The sequence below is a fragment of the Leiobunum rupestre genome, chromosome 1, assembly GCF_980474605.1.
Source record: "Leiobunum rupestre chromosome 1, qqLeiRupe1.1.hap1, whole genome shotgun sequence".
NCBI lineage: Eukaryota > Metazoa > Arthropoda > Arachnida > Opiliones > Sclerosomatidae > Leiobunum > Leiobunum rupestre.
In genome coordinates this window covers 26,900,806-26,928,086 of record NC_143384.1, presented here as the reverse complement: position 1 = coordinate 26,928,086, position 27,281 = coordinate 26,900,806, and the positions used below count along the sequence as shown (strand labels likewise).

The 27,281-nt window shown below is 34.5% G+C and overlaps 1 protein-coding gene and 1 long non-coding RNA gene across 6 annotated transcripts; both read right to left on the bottom strand.

Annotated features, from left to right (window-relative positions):
* Positions 1–1,804: 1,804 nt before the first annotated feature.
* Positions 1,805–27,281, bottom strand: LOC149961995 (uncharacterized). 5 transcript variants are annotated; one of them, XR_016481222.1, is made up of 4 exons: positions 27,209–27,281; positions 26,096–26,177; positions 25,942–26,029; positions 1,805–1,927 (listed from the first exon to the last, which is right to left on the bottom strand). It is a non-coding gene; the product is annotated as an uncharacterized LOC149961995 (long non-coding RNA). The 5 variants fall into 5 exon arrangements; XR_016481224.1 differs by lacking the exon at positions 1,805–1,927 and adding an exon at positions 13,441–13,520; XR_016481221.1 differs by lacking the exon at positions 1,805–1,927 and adding an exon at positions 24,457–24,600.
* Positions 8,315–13,402, bottom strand: LOC149961996 (uncharacterized). Its single transcript, XM_090155675.1, has 5 exons — positions 13,336–13,402; positions 12,131–12,231; positions 10,981–11,112; positions 10,025–10,228; positions 8,315–8,409 (listed from the first exon to the last, which is right to left on the bottom strand). The coding sequence occupies exons 1-5, from the start codon at positions 13,400–13,402 to the stop codon at positions 8,362–8,364; spliced, it is 552 nt and encodes a 183-aa protein (XP_090011801.1). The 3' UTR covers positions 8,315–8,361.

Here is a 27,281-nt window from a genome sequence, read left to right as displayed (position 1 = left end):
TTCGAGAGCATCGTTCAAATATTTCACGAAATTTCTGATGTGTAGATCTTTGTACCATAGCTTGCAAACTTAACTAAGAGAGAGTATTATGGTCCTGTAGCTTTGATCAGAAGCGTGCAATGTTGGATTACTTCCGCTCAGTTTTCCTTAACCGGATATAACTCGCCAAGAAGGATTTAGTTAAGCTGTTGTTGAGATTTCCGTAGGATTGCAAAGACAACTAAAATTAGAACTTAAATTTCGGAACTTAATTTAATGAAGTCAACTTTTTCCTTTATGAAAAATATTATAACACCTTCACTATTTATTATACTTTTCAAAAATATTTAAGATATGTCTCATTTCATATTAATGTTTAAATAAAATTTATGATTATTCAGCTAGAGATCCAAGGGCGACTTTTTCATAAGGAAGTCAAAAAACAAATCGAGGAAAACGAGGAATTCGGTAATTATCTCAAAGCACACGAAGTAGCTTGCGTGTTTTACATTTAGAGGTACAATTTTTTATATTTCATAGAAAGAATTGACGTTGTTGGTGAAACGATCAAGTTATTAACGAGTACCAAAGATTCGGAATCGGCCCCCGTTGGATAATTTAAAAACTATCATTTACTTCTCAGCAAAGTTTACTAATTTAATAGAGGATGGCGATTAAGTAGGCCATAATTTAAACTAAAAATGGTCGGAAACGTTACTTAAAACATTAAAAGTAGATTAAGGCGCACTTTCCACTCAAAGTTCTTGTTTTGTTAACACTTTTATGAAAAAAAGTTTTATAATAAAATTAACAGTATATATCACTGCAGTAGTAAAGCAATTTTACAAAATTTTTGACTTCGTAGTCGAATGCTTGTTTTCATCGCCAAGATTTTTATTCGCCTAACACATTTTAAAGAAATGTATGAATTCACATAAACTGTTATTATGACGGCTGTGCTTAGTTCACCTTCGTATTAACCGAAAAACAACTACGACTCTGGTTTTCCCAGCGAACAGGGTAAATATTTAAGATTAAATGTTTTTTCGCTCTCACTTCACATTCTTTTTCTCTCTATCTAATTATGACTTTACGTTGGCTGTTAATATTGACAATTAATATATGATGTATATTAAAATAAAATATGAAAACATTATTGTTATTTCAATGTTGTTATTTATTTAAAAAAATAAATATACTCTTAATAAGAAACTTAACAGATGAATAGTACAATTATTCGTCCATATTTTTTGGTATTTTTAAAATAAAGCGTCGATTAACAATAGACAGTACTCCTTGGAAATTATATGATAAATGACGTATTTGTAAGATAACATAAAATAGAAAACTACAACTAAAATAATTAACTTGAAGAACGTGATTTAAAAGCGTAGGTTTTCCTTCACACTTTCAATATTTAAAAAATTACCAAACAAATATTATTATATTATTATATTATTATTATTATATAAAAATGGAAATTGAACGTGATATACGTATCATTTGACGTCAAAATATGACCTAAAGTTTTAATCGAGTCAGGTATTTGCTCAGTTAAAGCAATTCAAATGCATAGCATTCCTTTTCCCTCCTGTGTATTTTTCCCAGTAATTTAAAAAAATAGGTTTGAAAAATGCGATTAACTTTGTTTCCGCCCTTAAATTACGTCAATCCATTGAAATCTCAATGGTGAAATTTATTTTACTAGGTTTAATTTGGGATTTCCTTTTAAAAAAACTGCGGTCACTAAACAAAGGTAAAAATCAATTTTAAATTTAGGTTAACTGAGATTTTAATTACAGCTCTTAATTCACCTTTGGATTTACTGAAGAAAAATCAGGCCTCAGATTGTCCCAGCGAAGTGCTCCAACATTTACGGAGGATGCCCTAACCCTCCCTATTTCTCTATTTATTCCTCGTGTAGGCTAAAGCTGCGTTTGCATATTATCTGTAAAGTTGAAAACATTATGGTTATTTCTTTATTATGTTCATTTTACAAAAAAAATTATCATTGTTAATATGAAACAATTGAATAGATGAATAGTTAAATCATTCGTAACGAGTATTTTTACAATCAATCAAATATTAGAATAAGTATTACTTAATTTGAATAGTATCTAACAAGCAGTTGAATACACAAAATAAACGTTTATAAGCGCCTAGGTAACTAATCCAAAAACCACGAGTAGTTGAACGTAAGTAATGTACGTACGTACGTACGTATATATATGTATGTATGTATGTATGTATGTATGTATGGGTGGGTGTACGCACGTACGTATGTATGTATTTATTTATTTATTTATTTATTTTCATGTTCCTAAAAACTCGAGAACGGTTAGCTCTAGAGCTTTGAAATTTTAAGTCAATGTTCAGAGCCTGATTTTCAACTAAACGCACCTAATTCCAAATACCAGAGATGGTTAATAATCTAATTCATAGCCTGATTTTAAATGTATCCACTCTTTAGTTCTCTTATCTATTTTTTGCTCAATTTTTTCCACGACTTCCTCTCATTTTAAACTTCGGTGCATGCGCAGAGAATTATAAAGAATCATAATAGGCTTGCGATAAGCTCAAAGTTCTTGTGGAGTAAAATTCCCTACTGTTGAAACTGACTCAGTGGGCCAATTGCCTACAACGTATTGTTAATAACAGCCAGAATTATTCCGATTCCGTGTGACCACCAATTTAGGGTATACGCCATACCAAGAGAAGATTTAAAAAGAAATGAATTGTATTATACAAGTAAGAACCTTATTATGTTCTTTATTTTTCTTGAAAAAATCTTGGAATCGGACATTTGCAAATTTTTTCTTCGGGATTTTGATTATTTACAAGTCTTAGATTTTTTATGGATAGCCATATAAAGTCTTTTTAGGATATAATTTAACAGTTAATGCCAATTTGATACAAGATTTGTATGGAATTATTGTATATGTTCAAAACCTCGGTACATACTCGCTATTTTCTTAATTAGCAAAATTCTTTACATGCAGGAATTGTAATTATAAATAGTTTTTAAGATATTTTACTGTTTTTATAAAAAATAAATTAGAAATATAATGAAGAATTAAAATAAATATCAAATTAAATTTAATATCAACCAAAACTAATTGGTTTTGGAGTTAGTTACACTTTTAAAACCAGTTGATATTTTTGGGGGGTAACTAGCTATCTGTCGTTTTTACCACTTTCTCCCAAAAATATGATATTGAATAGTAACAGACTCGCGACGTAAAGGAAGTCGTAATTTCCTTTTTGAACAACAAAATAAAAATAATAATAATCAGCTTGACTAATACCCAAGGCACCACCTTAGGCCTAAATCATCAAGCGACTTTTGAAGCCTTTAATTCAGGTGGCCGGGTTACAATGCGTAGGAGGTTGGTGGAAAGCCCTGCATGCCACGCGAGCCAACAGATCCCTACACTAACTATTACCGTTAACCTCAACATGTTTTATTGCCGGAGGAGCAGTTAAAAGTTAATCGCACTTCAAAGAACAACACTGTAGAAATATTCAACTGATAGGTTTTTATAGAGCTTGAAATTCACACAGCACTTATTTTGTTACCCCACATCTTTGGAGAGTATGTGGACTTATTTTTTACAATAGATGTAAGGGAATCAAATAAATTAATATATAGTGTCTTTATCGATAACTCTTTTTAACATTATTTCCAGCAACAGAAAGAAGCTACACCAATAATGTAGTTTAACGAAAATAATGTTCTTAAGGCCATAGTAGACGTACACATTGAAAATGGTACATTCGACGTCGGATCAATAGGCGATATTATAAAGTAAAGTGGCCTTCTTGTTTTGATGGGAAAGGCCACCTTCCACTATGCTTCGATTAGCTCCCCCACCAAAGAGCCTATGCATTCATCCATAGGCTTTGACTGTACTATTTCGTAGTCCCATATTAACAAGTTGAGCAAGCATATCTGACTTTATAATATCGCCTATTGAAGATGCTGTTGCAACAATCCTGGCTGGTTATTACGCATTTCATACGCAAAACCCTGCTCTCTTAAAAATACCATGGAGTACCTTCAAAAAATCGTGTTTAAAATCGAAGCCTCTAAAGTATCGAACGCAATGGAACTCATTGTAAACCAATTATTATTATGAATAAAATTATAATTTCACTGGTTCTTCCAATTATACCTTGGAACATAATTGTAAAACTAATTTAGGACCCTCTAGTGAACATGTACATAATTTAATAGCGTAACTTGAAATCAAAATAAGGATATAAGGCGCTCCAAAAATAAACAGTTCATTGTCTAAAGTTAACACTAACGTATTGGACGGTATTACCTAAAGAAATAAATTTATTGAACCGCTAGTATTCAACGTTTGTTCATACTAAGAATGTATTTATTTATACTCAGGGAGATTATTTTTAGCGTTTTTCCAATTTCACCCGTTGGGGCCCCCGCGCCGGTATGCTCCTCCGCTTTAATAAAATATCATTGGTTCTCAAAAATTACGTTTTTCGACGCGATTAACGCTACGGCGAGGACAAAAAGAAAATAAGACTGCCTCCTATTTCCTCTCCCCTCCCCCTTAGCGTGACGGGGTTAGGGCCTCAACGTGTCCGTCGATAGTCTCGACATATTAATTATCCCTGAGTATAAATAAATACATTCTTGTTCATACGATATTATTTTAGCTCCAAAATCATACAATTTAAAATTTGATGTTGATGGGTTTAGTGTTCACTATCGAACAGGTATCTTTTCAATTTAGGACCAAACAACTTTCAAAATTAGACAAAACAATAGCTAATATTGCTTGAATTAAAATCGAATATCAGACAAATAACCTCCCAGTAATGAACATAACAACTTTCAAATTTGGACAATTAAATAGCTTATATCACACGAATTAAACTCCAATATCGGACAAATAACCTCCCAGTGTTGAACATAACAATTTTCAAAATTGGACCAATAAATAGCTAATATTACACGAATTAAACTCAAATATCGGACAAATAACATCTGAGACTCCCAGTGTTGAACATAACAATTTTCAAAATTGGACAAACAAAAAGCTAATATTACACGAATTAAAATCCAATATCGGACGACTAACCTCCCAATTTTGGACAATTTGAGTCCGAAAATTAAAATATATTTGATGCTTTATTATACAATATGGGACAAATTAACTACCAATATATCTTGTAATAATTTGCAATATTGGATCTACATAAAATCCAACGTTGCACGTATTGTTTTTGTGCAATTTTGGATCAAATACGTGCCGTCTCAGTGACAACAATTTGGATTATGTTTTATACAATTATGGCCTGTTTCTATTCTTTATCCACATATAGGGATATTATTTTTGATAAATATATGCTTTTATATAATTTATCCATTGTATTTATCCATATTTCTTGGCGATAAAAAAATTACCCACGAAATTGGGCGATTATTTGAAAAAAAATATTTTATTGATTAAATCATTTATTTTATTTAAAATGTATTCATTTTTCCCTTACGTATATTTAATAAAAGAAAATTTTGTTTTAAGAAATTATGTGAGTTTTATCAATGGATAAAGAATATCCGAACGCCGACCTCTAATTGATAATGCTACATGTTTAACAAATGAAATATGTGCGTTGACATTATTCATTAAAGCGGCCATCCCTGCTTTTAAAAAACGTCTTCTATCTTTCAGCAACGGGTCATCTGGTTTCTTTTTGTATGGCTTTGCTGATGGATGCTCACGTGTCTTGGAATGTCTATTTTTAACATCTGTTTTATTTAAAATTCCTTTTCTTGTTTCCGGGCTCGTAATCGCTCAGAACGTTGAGTCCGCATTTCGATTCTTCTTTCAATAGAAAAACGATTATTTAATTATTGAACTGTATTAGAATAATATTTACAATTTTAAATAGTTCGTGGAAGTACTTCTCTGCAGATTCTTCTCCCGATATGATAAAACCCGTGCAAGTTTAAAATTGAAGCTTGATTTAGATTTGGTTTTGTTCAACTGTCTACGTACTAAATTGTACATTTAAAATAAGGTTTCTTTTGTAGAAATGAAGTTATTCGTTACATTGGTTTTCACTTCGCCTCTTCTAGTCTGCAACATTGGCGGGAAAAGTTAAAAACTGCTGAAAAAACTACGGCTTTAACGTTTTGAATTGAGAAAGGTTGAGGGACTTTATAAGCTTACATTAAGATAAAAAATCCTATAATAATTGGCTACTAGAATAATGATAAGATAGACATTCTGTTGCTGGATAATGTGGCGCCTTTCATAAACAAAAGCTCTTACGTTTCGATATTACATTGTGTCAGGATTTATAGCCCGGTGTACCTAGTTACAGAGACCATACCACCGGAGGCCTATCATCATAGTGCCCTACGCCAGCGTCCCCAAACCCGGACAGGTGACAAATCCAGCATGGGTAGCAGTACCCCACTACTGATGGTCGCACCTTTGACGCAAGCCATTCAACCCAGCAGAAGGAGCAGCAATGGGTGGACCAATCCCCACTTCGCACACAGCAGTGAGATTAAGAGTGGATGCTGTAGCAACTCCAGCCGACACCCTACCTACGTAGGTAAAGAGTCAAACCCTTTGAAGAGAGCTCCTAAAGGGAAACGACGAGCACACATCAGTCCAAGTAACCCGACACAGCTGGATACTATATCCTGGTAATTGTTAGTAAATTCTTCAATTTCCTAACTGTTTTAATAGGTGAATTTTGCTTAGTTTTTAACCGCAAGTAAACGATATAAGGCCGATCGTCGTTTTAACAAACATTTCTAATTTTTATTTTATTTTTTCAAGACGGGTCCAGAGCCGGGCCTCCAAATTTAATTTTTATGTCTACCCAACCTATCCTCACCTAACAGAACCTAACTTAATTTAACCCAGCCTATCCTAACCTTATCTAACTTAACCCAGTCTTATTCACACCAACTTAACCTAACCACATCTAACCCAACTCACTCTTATTCACACCAACTTAAACTAACAAAACCTAACGCAGCTTTACCAGAGACGATACAAATTTCGTTATCAACGCGAAAACATGGTTTAAAATTTAGATGTGTTCCAAATCCTTATTGAAGCTGCACCCCACGAAATCCAAAACGTTCTTACGAGCATATTAATAGAAAAAGCTTTATTTGATACTTGCCCCTGAATGGGTTTAATATTCACTTCTTCGCAAGTATCAACAGCAAATAATTGAATGTTTTCAATACTTTTTCCGGATTGAGTACATTTTATTTCATGGGGAAAGTGCTTCCCATATCTCAAGGATTATCTGTATCCGCTTCTAATACTCTTACACAGATAACTTAGCAGAAAAAAAACTGCACCTACTTCATTTCTTTTTATCTTAATTTCTGAAATGATTTGCTTTAAAAATTAAATTTAAAATATAATAATAAAACAGCTACCCTGTACAGATTTAAAAACTAATTTAATTTTTTTTTCAGATTAAAACGAGTCTTTTAAAGTAAGAGTAACGTTTACTTTCTGATTGATATCTCGGAGAAGAAATTAGTTATAATTTCGGTTGAAGAAAACAAATGATTTGCTATTATCTGTGTATTCAGATGACAGTTAAGCAACAGATAATGTGTCAAGTGAAAGCACTTAGTTAGAATACATGGGCACTTCTACGTGTTTGAGCAAATTCCATTTGGTTGGCGAGTGATTGCGTAGTACCCAACTCTCTTACCCAATTTGCTGCCAAGTATTGTTTGATTGCACGATTAAGATGATATGAAACTTTAGGTCACATGTTTGGAAATAATAAACTTGTTAATCGAAGCGAGTATTTATGAAAGTCAATTTGAAAGCTTTTTAATTTTTAAAAGTATTGGCTCATTCCTCAATAGGTGGTCATTAACGATTTATCTCGCAATTTTACATCTAAAGACATGCAATAACTAGCTGCAAGGTTTTAATCAGTATTTATATCGTAAATTAGACGGTCATTGACGAAACAACCTCTCATTAAAAACTTCGGGAGAAAAAGAAATTATGTCATACTTATGGAATATGTAATAAATTTGAAGAAGCCACCCTTACTAAGATTTTTCCAGAGTGGGCAAATCAAAAATACAACCAAGAGTTTTGCAACAAACTTCGGTGCTCGCTGTATATCAAGAGGAATTCTCTAAGTTATTTTCTCTTTAAGGTCAGGTTCCAATTAAGTTTTCTCTAATTGTAACTCTTTGTTAAGAGGGGAAAGGGGCCGTTTTTTGTGTTACTTAATTTGTGATCGGTCCCTTATGTTTATGGCCGCTGCACGTCATGAGCAATTATTTGAAAACGTTCAAAAGGCTTTATTTCACGAGTGTTTATTTCGTTTTGTGATATGGTACATTAACGCTCTCTACTTGTTTAGACATACTCCTTTTTGGCACGTGTATCCCTTGTGGGTCTGAAAATAACGGAAATAAATATACAAAATAGAACTTACTTCCAGACTTTCAGATAACCTTTAGCTTATTAACTTCCTTATACTCATGTTCTTCAAAGGCCAACTACGTAGTCGTTCGGTATACTTTGTATCTTCACTGAAAGTGCGCTGACTGCATGGTACGTGTGCTATGCAAGCGTACCACGTCCAGAGAAGAAGTCGGTTTTAAATGGGCAGCGTGAGTAGTCCGGGACAGGGTTGCGCCAATGCAGTGCAACATTATGACAAAGGCGGACTAGGCCTAAGCATGGAGGAATAGTAGAGGAGGGGAAAGGAAAGAAGGCGCTAAGTCCGACAGCGTAGTGCCAGTTCGAGGCGGGATAAAAAGGGGGGAAAGTCGAGGTAGACTTTTTAAAGAAATCAAACCCTAACCGGTAGATCGCGCCATGATCGCGCTGCCTTTGTTGGAATGTATGAATAGATAAAAGTCTACCTCGACATACCCCCCCGTTTCTACATCCCCCTTTACGCGATTTCTGAAGAGGTATGTCAGTGCTTAGCCCAATCAGAACTATCAATACCACTCCAGGGCTATTCCTCTATGGCCTAAGGCACACCAAAAACAGAGGCCTATGTACCACAAGAATTAACGGCAATAAATGTCGCTCGATGACTAAGGCCTTAGGTGGTGCTTTGGGTATTAGCTTACCTGATTATTATTCTTATTAATGAACCCCTATAGGGGCCATTGGATGTCTAGGGGCCCAAAGAAACTCGAAGGTTAGGGGCCCTGCCATGGGGTAATACGCAACTGGCGAAAAGTAGTTGTTGGGGACAATGTGACCAGGAGGGTTGTAAATTTCCCAAGTGAACCAACTGCACTCCTTTTTTACAATTCAAAAAGATAGGAAATATTATTTATTTGATGTTAGTTATGAGGAACGCTGAGAATCAAGTATATCATTCAGATCGTTTCCGTTGAAACGTGACGGAGAAATTCAGAAAACCTGGGCTTATGGAACCTGTGATCTCTGGGTTGGCGTTCGAACGATATTTCCCATGAAGCACCGAATGAAAAGCCTGCGGACGTTCAAGTTTAAAATGTCTCAATCCGGTATAATTTTTTTATACGGGATATATTTCACCTTTTGTCCATCTTTTGCCGTAGCATTTTGAATCAACAAATTTTTTAATGGGTTCTAGATATCCAACAGTTATAGTTAATTGAAATGGATATTAAATGTGATTCATTAATCTCTCTTATCTAGTATGGGAGTCGTATCGCCATCTATACACCGTCGGAGATAACAAAAGTTCGAGGTGGAAATAATGATTTAAAATTCTGCAATAGAATTTGGCCCTAACAACATTTCAACGCCACCCTGTGCCCGGTCATTCTCGTTGCCGTTTAGAAGCGCTTTCAGGGACGAAATTAAACCAGCACACCACATTTTGTATGAGTGCCCCGCAAGATTAGTCATTGGCCAGGACAACTGAACTGTCTAACGCATAAGTATAACGAATAGCCCATTTCCCAGCTACGCCACCGAGTGCTACAGAGCGACAACGTAACGAGCCATGTGGAATAAGAACAGCTATTAGGGGAAAAACTGAAGGATTTCTACGAGATAAATACCGTGTAGCATGGCGTCCCATCAGCGTAGTAAAGCGTTCTGCACGTTTTGTTTGAGAATTTACCACTGATTAAGCATTGAACGTGGCAGTTCACGCCTTTTGGATGAATTCCTTGGGCTATAATTATCAATTTGTCGTTATAAAGTTCTTTGCAGGCCTTCCTCGCTTCTTCGTCTTTAGGAATGCACTTCTTATGCCAACAGCCCTGTTCAATTGATCGGAAAAGTGATGATCATTGTTACGTTACATATATTAAACATCAAGAACGTTTCAATGAATATGTCGATACTAGAGATGAGTCTTGGGCGAGCTTACCTGACCCGAGCCCGCCTCGAGGAGAGTAGGATTTTCGATATCGAAGTTTTAGGCTGGTCGGGTCGGGCCGAGTTTAATTTTATATATTTTTTTTCGGACCAGGCCGGGTCGGGATTTTTACATAAAACTGACCAGTACAGGCTGGGCTTTATTATTGATCGAGCCTTCAAGTTTCTATTTATATCTACATATAGAAATCCAATCATTATTACGTGTTAATCATACTTTTGGCACGTTATTTAATATTAGAGCTCTGCATTTTTCTATGCATTATCCACAAATTGGGATATTATTAAAAAAAACTATGCTTGTAAATAATTTATCCATTTTATTCATCCATATTTCTTGTGGGTAAAACAATTATCCACGAAATAAATTTGGTGATTATTTGAATAGGATAAGCAAATGCAGTGTACAGATATTTTCGATTTTTAATTTGCTTCATCTTTACCAAATAAACAGTCATCTTTGGTAAACTAAATTATTTATCTCGCTTTTCTTTCTCTACTTGGGTTTAATTAATCTAAGCCTAATTGACCACCGGATTCGCAGCTCACTCCGCTCAATTCTTAGTTGAAAATGCCGTTATCGGTATTTGCGACGACTTATTATATAATGATATATATAAAATTTTTAACAAACCTGTCCATCTTCGCCCTTCTCGGTTTTGCAAGCTTCGAAATTGTCTTTGAAACGTTTCTCATCAAGTTTTATCACATTGTTGGTCTTCAAATCTGTCACTCTGCACTTTATTTCGCAAGAGCTCTTATCACCCTAAGAAGAATCAATACTGTTTATTTTTTCCCTGAAGGAACTTTGAGCATAAAACTTAGAGCTCGAGGAAACGGGTAAATTAACTTAAAAATTTCAATTAATCATAAGAAATCGATTCAATGCTTATTTATGGATATTATTCGCGACTATTATACGATTTAATAAGCAACAAATAAGTTTTTATTGGGATTGTTTTTGGAAATGGATATAAAATAAATGAACGGAAAATTTCTTATCCGAACGCCGAGCCCGGTATTCAATTAATAACAATAATAATCAGTTAGGCCAATACCCAAGGCATTTTAATGCCTTTAATTAAGGTAACCCAGTTACAATGACTAGGATGGTGGTGGAAAGCCCTTCACGCCACGCGAGCCAACAGCTCTCTACTATTATAGTTAACCTAAAAACGTTTGAACGAATGGAGAATCCGAAGAGCTAGAGGAAAACCTTTTATCCAGCAGGGAAATAACTTGCAAACTCAACGCAGAAGTAGTTGTTTATAGGTTTAACCTGGTGCCACAAGCTGAGGCAGAACCCCCCTTAAAAACAAGAAAGCAGCGGGGCAGCGAAAATAGCATACCATTTCCGCTCCGTCAAATTTCATGCATAGTATTTGGAAATAATTTATTTTAAATCTAAGCACTAATTAGTGTTTTATCCCTATATCTTCTAAAGTCTGAAAACGAATGCACCTCTCAACCTTGACCTCTACTTTACCCATTCGTGGGATCGACGTTTCTATTTCGTTCTATTATACCCATTTTCGGATATTTTAGCCTGATTTCGTACCATTGCTGTATTTTAAATTTTAATCCGATTCAGTTTCGTCAGTTTCCGAAGATTTGGCTTAGAGTCTGTTTCATTTTCTGACCTTTTGGTAAATCGGCCCCGACATGGTTCTGTTCCTTCACCTTCATATATTTGAACTAGAATAGCGGCTATCTACCACAAACCGCTATTCCAACCATAGATTCTAGCCCATCCCCTAATGGGGGTTTTATTAAGCATGGTGTACCTCTGTTCCTTCAATCTTATGTTTGTCGTCGTTGAATCGTTTATAAAACGTCTTGCACAAGGCCGTGGTTTTCTCATCGGGTGTAACTATTCTACCGTTATCTAAAGATAAAAATTGCAGTAATATTTATTTTAATAAATGTTCGTCTGACCAAAATTAGTGTCATTAGTGCTCAACGACTTTTAAATTACCGCAAAAATCTAACTAACTTAATTGGTGAATCGTGTTCTAAATACTAAAATTGAGTTTAAAGTCGGAAAATTTCTCTTATTTTCCCGAAAATATAAAAAGAATGGTTATGATTCAATGACTAATCTAAAATTGTTCACAAATTTAAATTTTGCGGCACATTCGCCTCATTTTTTGTAATCCAAAAGTAAAACTAAACCTCAAGACTAGTCATGAATAAAACCCTTAAAAATAAATATATGTTAAAATTTATATTTTTCCGATTTGCGGAAAATTTCCATATTTAATTATTCCGAAAAATTAACAACTCTATAATAAATGTATTTATTTATACTAACAAGGAGACTACCCAAGGTGGTTATCACCGATTTTGTTGAAACTCGGAGGTTAGTTAGTATGAAAATTGCCAAAGATAAAAGCGGCAATGGGCTTTAGTTTTCCCATGGCAACCGAAAATGGTTTTGACCTCTCAAAACGATAAAATCTCCATTTAAAAGCATGAGATTTTCGTGGTTTCACAGGGTACTTACTTAACAAATTAAAAAAATTAAATTTTCAAAACTTACCCAAAAAGATGAATTTGACCTATTTTGGGTAAAATTCATCAACGATTTTGGGTAAAATTGATAAATTTTAACAAAATTTGGATAACCGAGAAAATCCCTTGCTTTTTTAAATGGAGAGGTCAAACCATTTTCGTTTGCCATAGGAAAACTAAAGCCCATTGCAACTTTTCCCTTTGGGAATTATCATACCACCATAAGGTCTACCTAACCCCCGAGCTTCAACAAAATCGGTGATAACCACCTCGGTTAGTCTCCTTATAAGTAAGAATGTCTATATTGAGACTCCAGGCACGAATGGACGTTGAAAAACCTTTAATCGCGTTGGAAAACGTTAGTTTTAGGGAACCATTGTGATACCAAGCTAATTTGATTTTCTTTGGTCTCAACATAGGCATTTTCTCGAAATAGAAATTAATAGATTCTTGATTCTCATATTTAATGTATATTTACCTTGTCCGCAGCAGATAACCACCAAACAAATTAGTGCCGTTAAGAATAAAGTTACTGGAAGACTCATCTTCATGGAGTATTCATGGATTGTGAATATTTTTTGTTCACACAGAGGGTCGATTTATATTTTCAATTTTGTTCGTGTGGACCGTCTTTTTAAAGTGTTTCGGCTATTTCAAAATATTCTAAAAAGATAAATTTATCGATTGCTCTCGAAATTCAATTGTTTTTCTTTTTTTTCGTTTAAATTTCGCTTTTCTTTTTAACGAAATAAATTTAACCCGAGACTCAGAGCGAGGAAATATAAGGGTCCTTTAGAGTTTGCAAGTTGTGAAAGATTAGGGTATTTTTTTACAATGGTAGAATCGAATAACAAATTTATTAAAAATGGAAACTCTTTTTATAATTACTTTCTAAAACTATTACATTGGCGAATTATTTTTTTAAATTGAAAATAATACTTTGTAAATGATAAATGAAATAACTCATAGATCTATAAACACTTCATTGAATTTTAGCCACGGCTATTCTGATAATAGTTAACTGGACCCCAGTAAGGACAGCCTATTCAGTTACAAATGTATTTCCAAGATTGTTCATCGACTTCCTTATTTAAAAATAAATAAATGGATTAAATTGCTCATTAAAGGGAATATAACCTCAAGTATTTAGTGTGGAACACCAACGTTTGCAGCTCTGGCCGCTCTGGCCTTTGGCTTTAGAAATGTTTGGGTAATTTAAAAATTGAAGAGGTCTTCGATAAAGTTTGCTTTGCGGGTTATATTCCCTTTAATCTAAAATAAACAATGAAGAATTAAACGGCCAATATTTTATTTGATCAGCCGAAAGTAACGAAAGTTATTAAAATTGGATAAACTGAGCTCGATGAGATTGCTTTCTGTCTTGTAGCTGCAAAGATGAAATGAAAAGGAACTAAAACATTATTCATTATGGTAACTCAGTCACCACATACCTTGAGTATTTTTTTTTATTAAATTGAAAAAAAAAGAAGTTATAACTAATACATAAAATAGTTAGTATTGCCTTAAAATAAATATTTGGAGTCCATGAAAGTATATAATGCCTTTCGAATCTGCTCAAAAGATTCCTATTGCAAATTCAGATTTAAAAACAGTTTTAATTAGTTTAGATATTTACTATTTGGCCATCTGACGCATTTATACGCATCGGATATCTTGTTGGGTAATATTGAGTCATTATTTTGGCGTCAATTAGGCAATAAATTTACTACTTGTATAGGTTTCTTCCAATTTTCTTTCTACGGTATTACTCCGATCACGGAGATCTATAACATTACAACCATAGAATAATTTACGGCAAGGGAGTTAACAAATATCTTTAATATAGTAGGCTATCTTTTTATACCTATGGATTGTCCAAAAAAATATTAAAGTATTGAATCATAACATAAAATTGACTATTGTACAGGGTGTGTTTTTTTTGCTCAGAAAAGTGATTTTGTTTTCTAAAATTTGAGTGTACGTTATCCATACCGAATTTTCATCGAAATCGTAAAACGTTTTCACACTTTTCGAAAATCTAATATTTCACCGCAAATAAAAACTTGTAGAGCGTCATAGAAAACGTAGAAATATAGTTGGCGCAAAAAACAAAAAGATAAATTTTCACACGACTTCAAAAAGTGACAAGTTGAGCAAGTTAAGAAAAGTTTTATCAATTTTCAATATTTTGGTTTTAAATAGCATTATTTTTTATAGATATTTTTTTTTCATTTTCTAAACGTGTTTCCAAATTTGCAACACTTACTAAATTTTCCGACCATCGGCTACGATACAAATTCGTAATATGCACGTTATCTGCGACAACGTGTTCAAATATTAATTAGGGATATTACACGACTTTAAAAGCAACGTATTGCGGCAAAGCTGATGCAACGTATGTGTTAATCCTCGATTCCAGATACTAGGCTGACTTCGCTTAAAGGGAGTAGTAACCCTCGTGTTTTGTAGAGTTTACCAAGCTTTAGAAAGATTTGGCAGACAGGTTTTTAAGAGGATCTTCGTTAAAGAACGCCTTGGAGGCAATACCCCCTTAAATGCTTGCTTTTCACTAGCACGCGAGAAAATGCAACCCTAACTTTGACACTTGCAGAAATAACTTTTTGTCGAGTTCTTACGTACGTTGGTGGAAATATAGATTTACGAGAACCAATCGCGAAAGCGTCTGACAGGAATATACATACTGCGCACAATGCTCGCGCACTAGCCACGAGTTACATCGCTCGGATAAACTAAGCTTTGTTGACGACCACACGTAATTGGACGATTTTGAAAGCTACATAAGCGTTACTAAGCTAACGCAACGTCACTGGCGCGAAAGCTATGCTCAAGCGAATACAATTTATCGGAGCAACTGTATTCAGTGGTGAGGTTCACCTATTCACATTGTCCTTTCCTTATCTCCTTTGAAGGTTAAAAAAGTTTCGCATACGACTAGATGAAAAACCGCCTGGAAAATTCGATAGTGAAATTGACCAAAGTTTTTAAGGTCAGTACAAACACTCAAATTTATTTAGTATAAAAAGGCAATGTACACTGTGATTTACATCATTGTGGTAATTTATAATTAAAATAATGCTTCAATATTATTCCACGGCAGATCGTACGGAACTTGCTGTCATTTACTATGGAGAAGGTGGAAGAAATCTTAGACGAGTGAGTGAGATCTTCAAACAACGACCTCCGGATAGAATACCGTCTATAAATACAGTTAATCTGGTTCTGGTTTTAAGTTAACGGAAGCCTTGAGTTCCTGGTTCAACCTTTTTCGTGGGCCACTATAACAGAACCGGCATGATGGTCTCAGAGGCCGAGTTAAATATTTCAGATGATTAACAAAAAGTCCATGAGCGTTGCGTTTTCCGTTTATGACAACGTTTTGATGGACACCATGTCCTTCTAGTTCTGTTTGCGGATAGCGAATAAACAATTCATTTGCTCAATTATTTTGACGCGCTTCTTCATAGACTATGTATTAACAGAGTATTAAAAGTAACATAAGAAAGATAATGTAAGTATGATACTTAACTATTTCCGATCACACTCACGATAAATACGGAAAATTAAACTATTGAATATTAGAATCGCCAAAGAGCTCTAGTTCTCGAGATTGACGAAGTTTCGAAGAGCCTTACTTTGTCAGATCCAAGTGAGATTTCACTTTGGGAAAGGACGCAAACACTTTGACTTTTCTGGAGATTGTTATTTCAGAAATACCGAATTCTTACTAATCAGAGCCGCGTTACTGACTAGGCAATATAGGGAATTGCCTACGGACTGCACTTTCGTAAGAATCAGCTAGGCTAATACCCAAGGCACCACCTTAGGCCTAAGTCATCATGCGACTTTTGAAGCCCTTAATTCAGGTGGCCGGGTTACAATGCGTAGGAGGGTGGTGGCAAGCCCTGCATGCCACGAGATCGAGCCAACAGCTCCCTACACTAACTATTACCGTTAACCTAGACAAGTTTTTATGGAAGGGGAAACCGAAGAACTCGGGGGAAAACCCCTTTAACCAGTGGGGAGAGAACTTGCAAACTCAACGCAGAAGGAGTTGTTCCGAGTTTTCACCCAGTGCCACAACCTGGGATCGAACCCGGCTCCTCTTGCTGCGAGGAGTTGATTAAAAAATGATTTATTTGGGCCCAGTTAAAAGATTTTACCTAAGGCTAGGTAAACTGGTAACATGATCCTTTTATTAAGCGCGCAATAGCAAACTCAGATTAAGTTTGTTGATTATAAGCATTTTCTCAACCTTTAACGTTTTTAGCGCACTAGGCCTTAACAATCGAAGAATTTAACCACAGAGAGAACAACGCTTTGTCATTCATCATATCCATTAAGAACGATATTTCAATCACACTGTACATTAACTTGAAAAGAGCACTTTGCCAACCTTAATCGTCCATAGACCATATTAACTTTCGACTACCAACATGAAGGACTAAACGCTAATGTTATTTTCATAAACATGAGAGCTATAAATTTTGAAAAAAGGTGGTGTGGGGCTATATTATCCAGTTATTCAAGGTGGCAACCATTTCAAAATGGCGCCGACGACGGTACCCAGCAAACCCTAATATCCCTCAGATATTTAAAATAGATACCAATCTCTCTGCGAGGCCGCACCGAATTTGAATATAATGACAACATTATATGGATCTTAAAGTATTTGGTTTTAAAATACGTTTTTCCAATTCAATGAACAATTTTATAAGCAAAAATAAGTTATTGCGATGAGAATTCCGTAGTCGGTATTTATGGCAAATCTATACATGGAAAAGATCGAGACCAAAATGAAACCGCTCGCTAAGATTTCTAATCATTAAACGTTTCGGTATAGATTCATAAACGATATTTTAAACTTTAAAAAGAAAACACTTAATATTTAAAAACTAACAGATTATTCAAACTCAGTTGATAAAAACATCCAATTCACAAGCGAAATAGAAATTGATAAAATAATCCCAATTTTAGTTATAAAAATTTAAAAATAATAAAACTAATTCAAGTTATCTATATATATACAATAACTCACACACTGAAAAGATTTAAATTACTATTTCTCTGACGCAAACATTATAAAATTAGACATAATTAAAAGCATAAAACAAAAATTTTATATACCAACAAACATGTGATTATATTTAATCCTATAAAAATTTACGGTTAAAGGGATAAGGATAAGCCCAAGGAACTTATAATATATCTATTTCTAATCCAAATAAAGTACGAAGATTATAATCTCAATTTTTATCGATTAAATTCAATTTTTAATTAATTAAAAAATTTCGAAAAACAGGTCTGGGCGATTTTGACTTCTTACCACTGTATTAGCCGCGAGCTCCGGTAAGCAAGAGACAACCAATCACCACGAAGCTAACACTTTAATCTCTTGGCCAATGAGAGAGCGCATGTCGTTGGGAAATTATCGAGAGTTTGGATAACGCTAAGCCTTGCGCAGAAATTTTGCCTTATTTTCATTTAGATGGTTAATTTCGAGTTTTGCACAATTAACGTAGCAGTTTCAAATTTAGTTCGTCGGTAAATATATTTATCGAAAATAATTTTAATAATATTAAGACATCATGAAAATTTTGGGGACATTGGTTTCACGTCTAAAAGCTGCATATTTTAACTGTGAAAATTCCCTCCAGTAAACTAACGATATGGATATAACGTATCACTGTTTTCCAAAGAATGCTCAAATTATAAGCCAGTGGCTTAAGAGAATGGGGAGATCTGACGATTGGATTCCACCCCTCAGTTTAAAAGTATGTTCTGACCACTTTACCGATGACTGTTATATCTATGTGGGTGTTAAACAACATCTTAAGCGTGGTTCAGTACTAAGTGTATTTAATAAGTTACTAAGCATTGCTAGTGGTGACAGCTGTTTCTACTCACCCACCATAAGAAGCTCATCAATCATAAAACGTGGAAGAGTACATTGCCAGTGGTTTATTGAAGCAATGGGTTAAAAGTTAATTAGTATGCAATATGGTATTATTTACAAAAGGTATGCGGAAAAATATTATTTACAAGATATGACCAGATAAAATTAAAATTTACGATGACCAGAGAGTACACAGACTACAGAGATGCTTGTGCGGATGGGTTGAATGATTTGGTAACCTCAGGAGGGGTGGAACTCGGAAGATGAGATCCCCAAAAAGCAGTACCGCAACGCCACTGCAGGATAACAATTATATAACGTTTTTGAAGCCAGTCTTGGTAATTTAAAGTAACTCACAGTTCTAACGTCTTTATTACTAATAATACAGTCATTTTAGCTCAAATTTCTGATGTACGTAGAAAAAATTAAAGGATAATTTTTCTCTTCGGTTTCTTATTTATTTAGGAGCGTTTTTTCAAGTGGTGAGGTCTCCCAAACTCTCCCTCTTGTGCTTTCACCGCCATCTTGGTAAATGGCCGACCAAAACTACATAAATGGTAGTAGCGTCTGTTTTATTGTTTTTAGAGCTTTCGGAATAGTCTTAAATGATTTCTAAGCTAAAACTACAATTAGAAAAATATCATTTAAAAACAAACATTTATTACCGAGCATATTAAAATGGGAAAATTCCTCGTGTGAAGTCATTTTTAAAATGTTAAAATAGAGAAAACTTAAAAAGAGATGAACTAGTAAATGTTTTATGTGTATTTAAACAAGTTGGCAAGCCAAAATATACCTCTCCTCGGAAGAGTTTCTAATTTTCAGTGAGGTGTACAATGTATCCGTGGTTCTGTGGTAGAATGCTCATCTGACGTGCAGGAGGGCTCGGGTTCGAATCCCGCTCGGTACTAACCTAACTTGAAAAATGTTTATTATACACCCAATGGCAACAAAAAAATGGCCCTTTTGGAAAAACCTTTTCCCTAATTCTAAGAAACTGTGTTCGCAGCGATTACCCTTTGCCCAGAAAATGCGAACGCGTTCGCAGGCCTGACAGACAGACAAAGTCCCCTCGGAGAGGTAAAAAATTACAAGTCTATTTACGAACAATTATCAAATACTTTAATGTCATCGTTATCGGAACCGTCATCTTGAATATTTTCGGTACTGTTATTCAAGCTAGACAAACCCATACACCTTTTACAAAAGGACGCACAGTATATAGGCCTGTTTTTCGATAACAATAGGCTTCATATCTTGACCAGCTAGCTAGGCTAGCTAGGCTAATACCCAAAGCCATTAATTCGGGTGGCCGGGTTACAATGCTCCCACTCCCCGCCATAATGAAAACCATTGCTCAGGACTAGGTTGGGGCTGCTTGAATACATTACCACGAAGTCACGCCTCAATGCGGGTTCTAGGACAAGTGGAACATTTTCATAGGAAATTTCTCGTGCAATTAATTTTATTAAACCTCATTCCTTTGGATTTTTGTAAGACTTTATTGTTTATCTTTCCGTAAGAGCCAATCGCTTCGGATGAAATTGTTTCCAAATTTCGTGGAACTGTGGTTGGCATTTTAATAGCAGAATCTGGTGTTGTACACATTATTCCTCTCATGCTATGGAAGTTCTTGAACACTTTTTAAGTACGAACATTGACATCAGCGTTATCGAATACAAACTGTTTTAAAGCAGTGTCTAGTATTTCAGGAGAATTTGACATCAAAACTTCACGGTAGCTTGAACACATTCCCAATTGCGAGATCATTTCAATAACATATTTGGTTCCAGTTTGTGTATGCAAATGAACACCCAGTGCATGCTGAATGGGAGATAGAATTGTAAGAGTGATAATTGACTGAAGAAAGGTATTTAACTTAACTTCTTCCGAAATAGTTTTGAGAAGCGACTGCAAAGTTTCAGGAACTAACTCTGAAGCACCTTCTCTTATTAATTTTTCGGTAAGGTATAAAGACCAATCATAGGTAGATATAGAATATCTTCTCATAATATCTTTCCTGCCGTTTCTACAACACTTAATCGTTCTTCTTTTTTATTCTGCGCTTTTGAAAGATACCAAGATTTTGTAGAAACGTTTTCCACAGTATCTCGGAAGCAAACAATATTGTTCTGACCCGAGAATCTCCGTAATTGTAATTCGCCTACCAAAATGACTTTCAAGTCTATTTTATGGTACTTCTTACCGTATGTTTCAACTTTATCTTCAGTCAGATATTGTAGCTTTGATTCAAGTTCGGAAAGTGAATATTGACATTCACTTGAACTATCTTCAAGGTATTGGCCAAGTGCTTTAAAGGAATTTATTCAACCTTCATGAACAGGACGAACAACTCTGTATCCCTTTGTAACCGAGAAGAACTTCTTAAAACACAAGTTGTGGTACAGTCCGTCGGGTGCCACAAGATCAATAACGCTATTAACGTGAGATAAACTAGTCTACAAATTTCATAGGTTTCCATCTTCAAAGGGGTACTATAATAAAACTATTAGGGTTTTTTCTCACTCTGTGTGGACTTGAAACAAGGTTTCGACCAAGTCTTCTACTAATTGTTACCACGTTGCTTCGCTACTCATAAAATATTCTGAAAACAAATATTAATTTGATCATTTTTCTTCTGCACTTTGCGAGCAGTAAAATAACTGGGGAAATAGCGTATGTCTAATTCTACCATGAAAATAGGTTTATTGAATAATCTTGAACGTATTGTGTCCCATAATAAGCGCCATCTGTAAAATCATTGTTTTACAATTTAATACTAACAAGTAAGCGACAAACCTATAAAAGCAACCATATTGTGAGGTGGGATCGGTGTTGAACCGTAATGCGAACAAAACATTTAATATTAATAAGTAACATTCTGTTAATTCCAAAAATGAAAGGCAGTATTGAGTTTTCAGGATCCTTTTGATAAACCTCGAAAAATTCAAATATCTCTTGTAAAATCACGAATAATGCAAAATGTTATTAAAATAGCCATTTAAAATTTGCGAAATTATTTGAAATTTATACGTCACAGAGAACCAACGACCTATCTTACCTTGCCATATAGAAATTTACTGTGGTGTCTAATTTTAATTTCATCAAATGCATTCATGTCCTGAGCCCGATCAGTGGGTAAAAGGTAGAGAAAATCAGAATGTCTATTAAGTCATTTTTAAAACTATTCACAACATCTGCTGCATTTCACTCTGGCATATTTCACGAATGTGTAAATACTAAACTTTCGCTACGCTATACATTTTAAAATGATTATGAAGGTTTTATTATAGCGATTATAGGTGCAAATAAAACGCAATTTTGTTATATTCTCTATGCTGCAGAACTTAAACTTTTAAAAGAAAAATTAATACTTCATAAGCCTTTTCAGGTTTAAAATATTGTTATAAGGTACAGGGAAATAATGATGCTAAACATTCATTTGTACCATTTAAATGGAAGATAATATCTTTAAATGGGAAAAGTCTACTGTGGCGTAATAAAGCGTATAGTTAATTTATTTCATGGTTTAAGTTTTGCTCGAAGTGAAGAGAATATCGAGCTAAAATGAGAGCTTCAGATTTTAAAAGTATTCGCACATTGAGAATTATCGATGAAAACACGCTTCAAATGTATTTATGCTAATCCTGGAATATCTTGTAGAAACATTAGAGCTCAGATCATTCGTAACATAACCACTTTGAAGTATGCTTCTCGATAAATAATTTCCGAAGAGAAATTCAATGAGATCTTGCTTTGCACTTATTGTTCAATAAGTAGACCTTAAACCGCAAATTATTATACTCTTTGTGCTGTTGAGAAGGTTACCATGCAAACATCAAAGCAAGATTATTTTCATTATTAGATTAGTATTGCAACTATTATAACTATAAAAGAAAAAATAATTTATTTTTCAAATAATGATTTTTAACTTACTTGACTTTCGCAATGAGGTAGCGAAGCCAGCTGTAGAATATGACCAGGAATAGATCAGAACGGTAAATGAAGAATAGGATAGCTTGGTATAAATGTCTAATAATTTTTATAACATATAACTTCTTTAAGCATTGGTTTCGTAAGAGTAACTTTTATCAGATTTGTCTAATTTAAATCAATTTGACTTAAGTCAAGTACTTTTTTTAAATCATTGATTTTACTGCATGAAATGTGCAAGATAATTTCGGAACAAACTCAATTGAATTTTGATTTTAATTAATATATTAATTTAAAGAAATTCAATTGAATTGAACATTTAATTACCAAACTCAATTTACAAATAAATTTGTAAAAATAACCCCTTAAAAATCAATTAAATAAAAATTTGATTTCAATAAATGTTTTAACATTTTAAATACAAATTAGACCTTCATTAAAATTTTCGGTTGTTTCGCATGTTTTAGGATAGTGTACATCTTAATATATAATAATATTGAATTAAATGCACTTGTGCAAAAATGCACTTTGAAAGCTCGTGTAATTAATACATAATTCACCGCCGAATCTCAACAATCTCAATCAAATACCATAAACATACGTGCGGAACTTTGTTTTACCATAGCTCACGATCATTGTACTAATATTTTTGTATTTTTGTGCAATCTTAGGTTGTTGATGAGATATTTGTACGACTGCCTGAACAGCTTCTTTTTAAATGTTCTTGGAGTGTTTGATTTTTGGTACTTTTGTATTTGGAAAGGTACACTTTGCAACTTCATTCACAAACATCATTACCTTACGTGGCAAATAGTTCTTTTTAAAGACGATTAGATTAGATTATACTAATGTTGAAACGTTCATGAGGGAAAGTGCAGTCGAAGCATCAATAGATGAATTCATGAAATACTTTCATAATTTCATACTCATTTTTTAGAGCAAATTGATGCCTATAGTGAGTTGCAGGCTAAGAAAGACAAAATATATAGTACAATCGGCGCAAGGATGCCTCAGATCGTTTCCGGTCATTCCACCGCGCGAAATTTGAATTTGGCCATATTACGGTCAAATTCGAATTTTGCTCTTTTTTTCGTCTTTTAGCGCAATCTAGAGACCGAAATTGGAATCTTTATTTTTTAATTTCATAATTCTGGTATCGAGCAAATTTAAAAGATAAGGCATTCCTATAATTCTTAAATTTAAAATAGTATGTATAATTATTTATTTTTGGAAATTTATTTCTACATCTTACCAGTTAAATCGGCAGTTTCTTATAAAATAGTTACAACGCTTTCTGGGGGGTAACGTTGTCTTAATGAGCTATAGACGTTTAAAATTATATTTTTCTCTTTACTTGTTAACAATAAACCTTTATCATGCTTTTTATAGTAACCTCTTGGGCTATTTAAAATATTTGGAGCTTCAATTATCGAACCTTCTTTAGCTGCATTCAGTAATTAAACTCATGACAACATGAAATTAAAAAATAGATTCCAATTACGGTTCCTAGATGGCGCGAAAAAACGATGAAACTCACGAAATTTGAAATTGACCGTAAAGTGGTCAAATTTAAATTACGCCGGAAATGGTCTGAGGTATCCTTACGCCGACTGTACTTTATATTTTGTCTTTCTTAGCCTGCAAACTGACTATAACATTCATCTTCTCTTTGTTGGGTTTCTGTTCTTTCGGGTCAAATGTCTGAAGGTAATTTCTAAGCACAAGACGCTGATCGACAGCGCCGTCCCGCAGAACCACACCCGGAGTATGGGTTTCAAGTAGGACATTGTGATCCGTTTCGGTGGAATATGCTGTTGTATATCGGACGATCGACTATAAAGTTCTTTGATTACATAGAATAATCGATTCTGTCCGGTCGCCACGTATACGAAAACGCTGAAACACATTAAATTGAAAATAATGTTTCTATAGCAATGCTGAAATTCGCGTTAATAAAATAGGCTTAAAAGTTAGGATCCAGCCGTTACATCGTCATCTACACAAAGATTCTTTTGCGATGGCAAAATGAAGTGTATTTATTAATTATTACAACACATCGAAATTACTGTGGATTGATCAGAGATTTATAGGTTTTTATAGATGCTTATTCGTACAAGTGAAGTATTTCAGTAATTTAAAACTACTAAAGCATTTTAGCAAAACAAATAACGTTAAATAGGGTCGTGAATACCTTTAATGGCATTCTCAAATTCATTCAAGAATGTCAACAGTATTCAAAATAATAAAAGGATATTTATGAAGTGTTCGTCAACATTGCAAGTGTAACCATGCGTCTTAACCATAAATAACAGTCTGACTACGGTTTCTTGAGAATTAAACTACCATCAAATGTCTTTGACGGTACAATTGCCATCAATAAAAAAAATTTCTACAGGTCACATACGTAAAAAGAATTTTTTCGCTTGGCGACATCAACTCTTCGCGAAACGTGGTCAGGAGAAGATACGTTCACTCCTTCTTTATACTTGGAAGAGCCATTTCGTGCAACGATTATTTGTAAGGGTCGTATATTCCGTAAAAGAAATCGAATCTACAAAAGGATGATCGCCAAGACAACGACTGACTTAAGTACATCATTTGTTGATGAGAGTATGGAAGCGAGCTAGATAAGTATGTTCTACGTATAGAAGTACGTTGTAAACTAATTGGTACCAATTAAGAAGTTGGTGTTATTTTGATTTGCTAAGCTCAGCTGGAGTTTTCTGTTTATTGTTTTATGCCTATCGTGTATTAATAAATGCTGTCGATACTTATCACAATCTTATAATATCTATAAAGTGAAACCTACCAGCCCTGCTTATTGTGGCTATCGTTCTCAACGACAGGGAGGCGTTACTTCTTCCAGCTAAACAAAGATTAGTCAGTTAAATGTATGGTTTCGGAGCAAAGCAGATATAATTTCACAAAATATTAGGTTTTAAATTTGATTTTTGTTTGTTTTTTTAAATTTTTATTCCGAGATTTTATAAATAATTTCCGTATATTGGGTTGATTTCCTAAATCCTTAGTGTATGGAGTTTTAATACATCGCCACCATCCCAACTTAACGACGAAGTCGCTCTTTTCACATGAACCGCGCTGTTAACACGAGCCTATGCTTAAAAATTATGGGAGACATCAATGATTTTAGTCCCTTAAATCGTCTCTAGTTGAACACAGACGCGCAATAAACATCAATCAGAAATTCTTCCTTTATTTAGGAGTCGGAGTACTCACCGATATTCTATTGCCTCCTGGATGACTTTCGGAAACTTCACAATAATTCATTCTTGCTCCGGTAAACGTTGTTGCAACGGGCGTTATCCTTGACGAGAGAGAAATGGATTAGAGACTCTGCCATCAGTGCTGACTTTCGATTTATTAATGTTACTTTGTATAAAGAATGGTTGTTTCTATTAAACGTCGTAGGCTTTTTTCAGTACATTGACTGCTAAAAGTGCAACATTTGCAATCTATATTTAATTAAAAACATAAAATTACTAGAATGCCAAGACGTTTTTTAATAAAAACCTTTATCGATTCCCTTTCAATTATATATTTTTGTTAATGTGTCATGAATAAACCTATTGCCCACCTAATGAGTGCTAAGTGGTATTTTTCGTATAATCTCGAATACAAATTTATTTCCGAAAAAAAAAGTTGATCTTTTTGACGTTTACTTGTTGTTCAGGCGAATGCACAGTGTTTCAGAGAGCCCAAATTTTGACAAAAATTCCAAAATGATCTATTACAAATAATAGGTATTTTTATAATAAGGAAATAATAGAAAGTGATGCAGCACCAAAGGTTATAGGCTGCGACCCCTAGCAGTGACGTTACTTTCACTGAAGGAGCACAGGGTTCTCGTGGGTGTCATGCGATAGAGCTTATAGCGACATTAGAACGTGAAAAAAAATTCACAGTCATTCGTTGTTTCAAACAATAGTTACAACTAGTTTAAGGGTTGGAAAAAGCCATTTTGGAGCATGTTAACACGCTATTTATTCCAAGAGACGCGTGTAGATAACCAGTGGCTGCGTAAGGGGGGGGGCGAGAGGGGCGGTCCGCCCCGGGTATCAGGTTAGCCAGGGGTGCCATCGGAGAAGCTCGAGGGGGGGGGTGCAAATCAGACCGATTAAACTTGAAGAAGACGGACGTGAAAACTTCTGCACGGTCCTGGGGGGTGTCACAAAACATTGCCGCCGCCCCGGGGACCCAGCCTTCTTAAGCCGCCACTGTAGATAACTACAAGTTTTTCAACGTTTATTAGTAAACGTTACAATTAGTACATTTAATAATTTTTTAAGTTTCCATTCGCAACCTTTGGAGAAAGTTGGGCTTTTTAGAATTTGGAGAATATAATCGAAAAGGTAGGCTACAACCGCCATATTTGTCTATAAATTGTATTAACCGGCAATAAAAGGAATGTTTAATAAATTGGGTGAAACTAATTTACAGATAGAAATTAAAATTAAATAAGGTTCTCTGAAAGAAAAATTGTTACTTTTTTCGGAAGGGCTCTCCACATTGTTACCCATCCACTTGAATTCATGGCTTTAAAAGTCGCTTGATGCCTT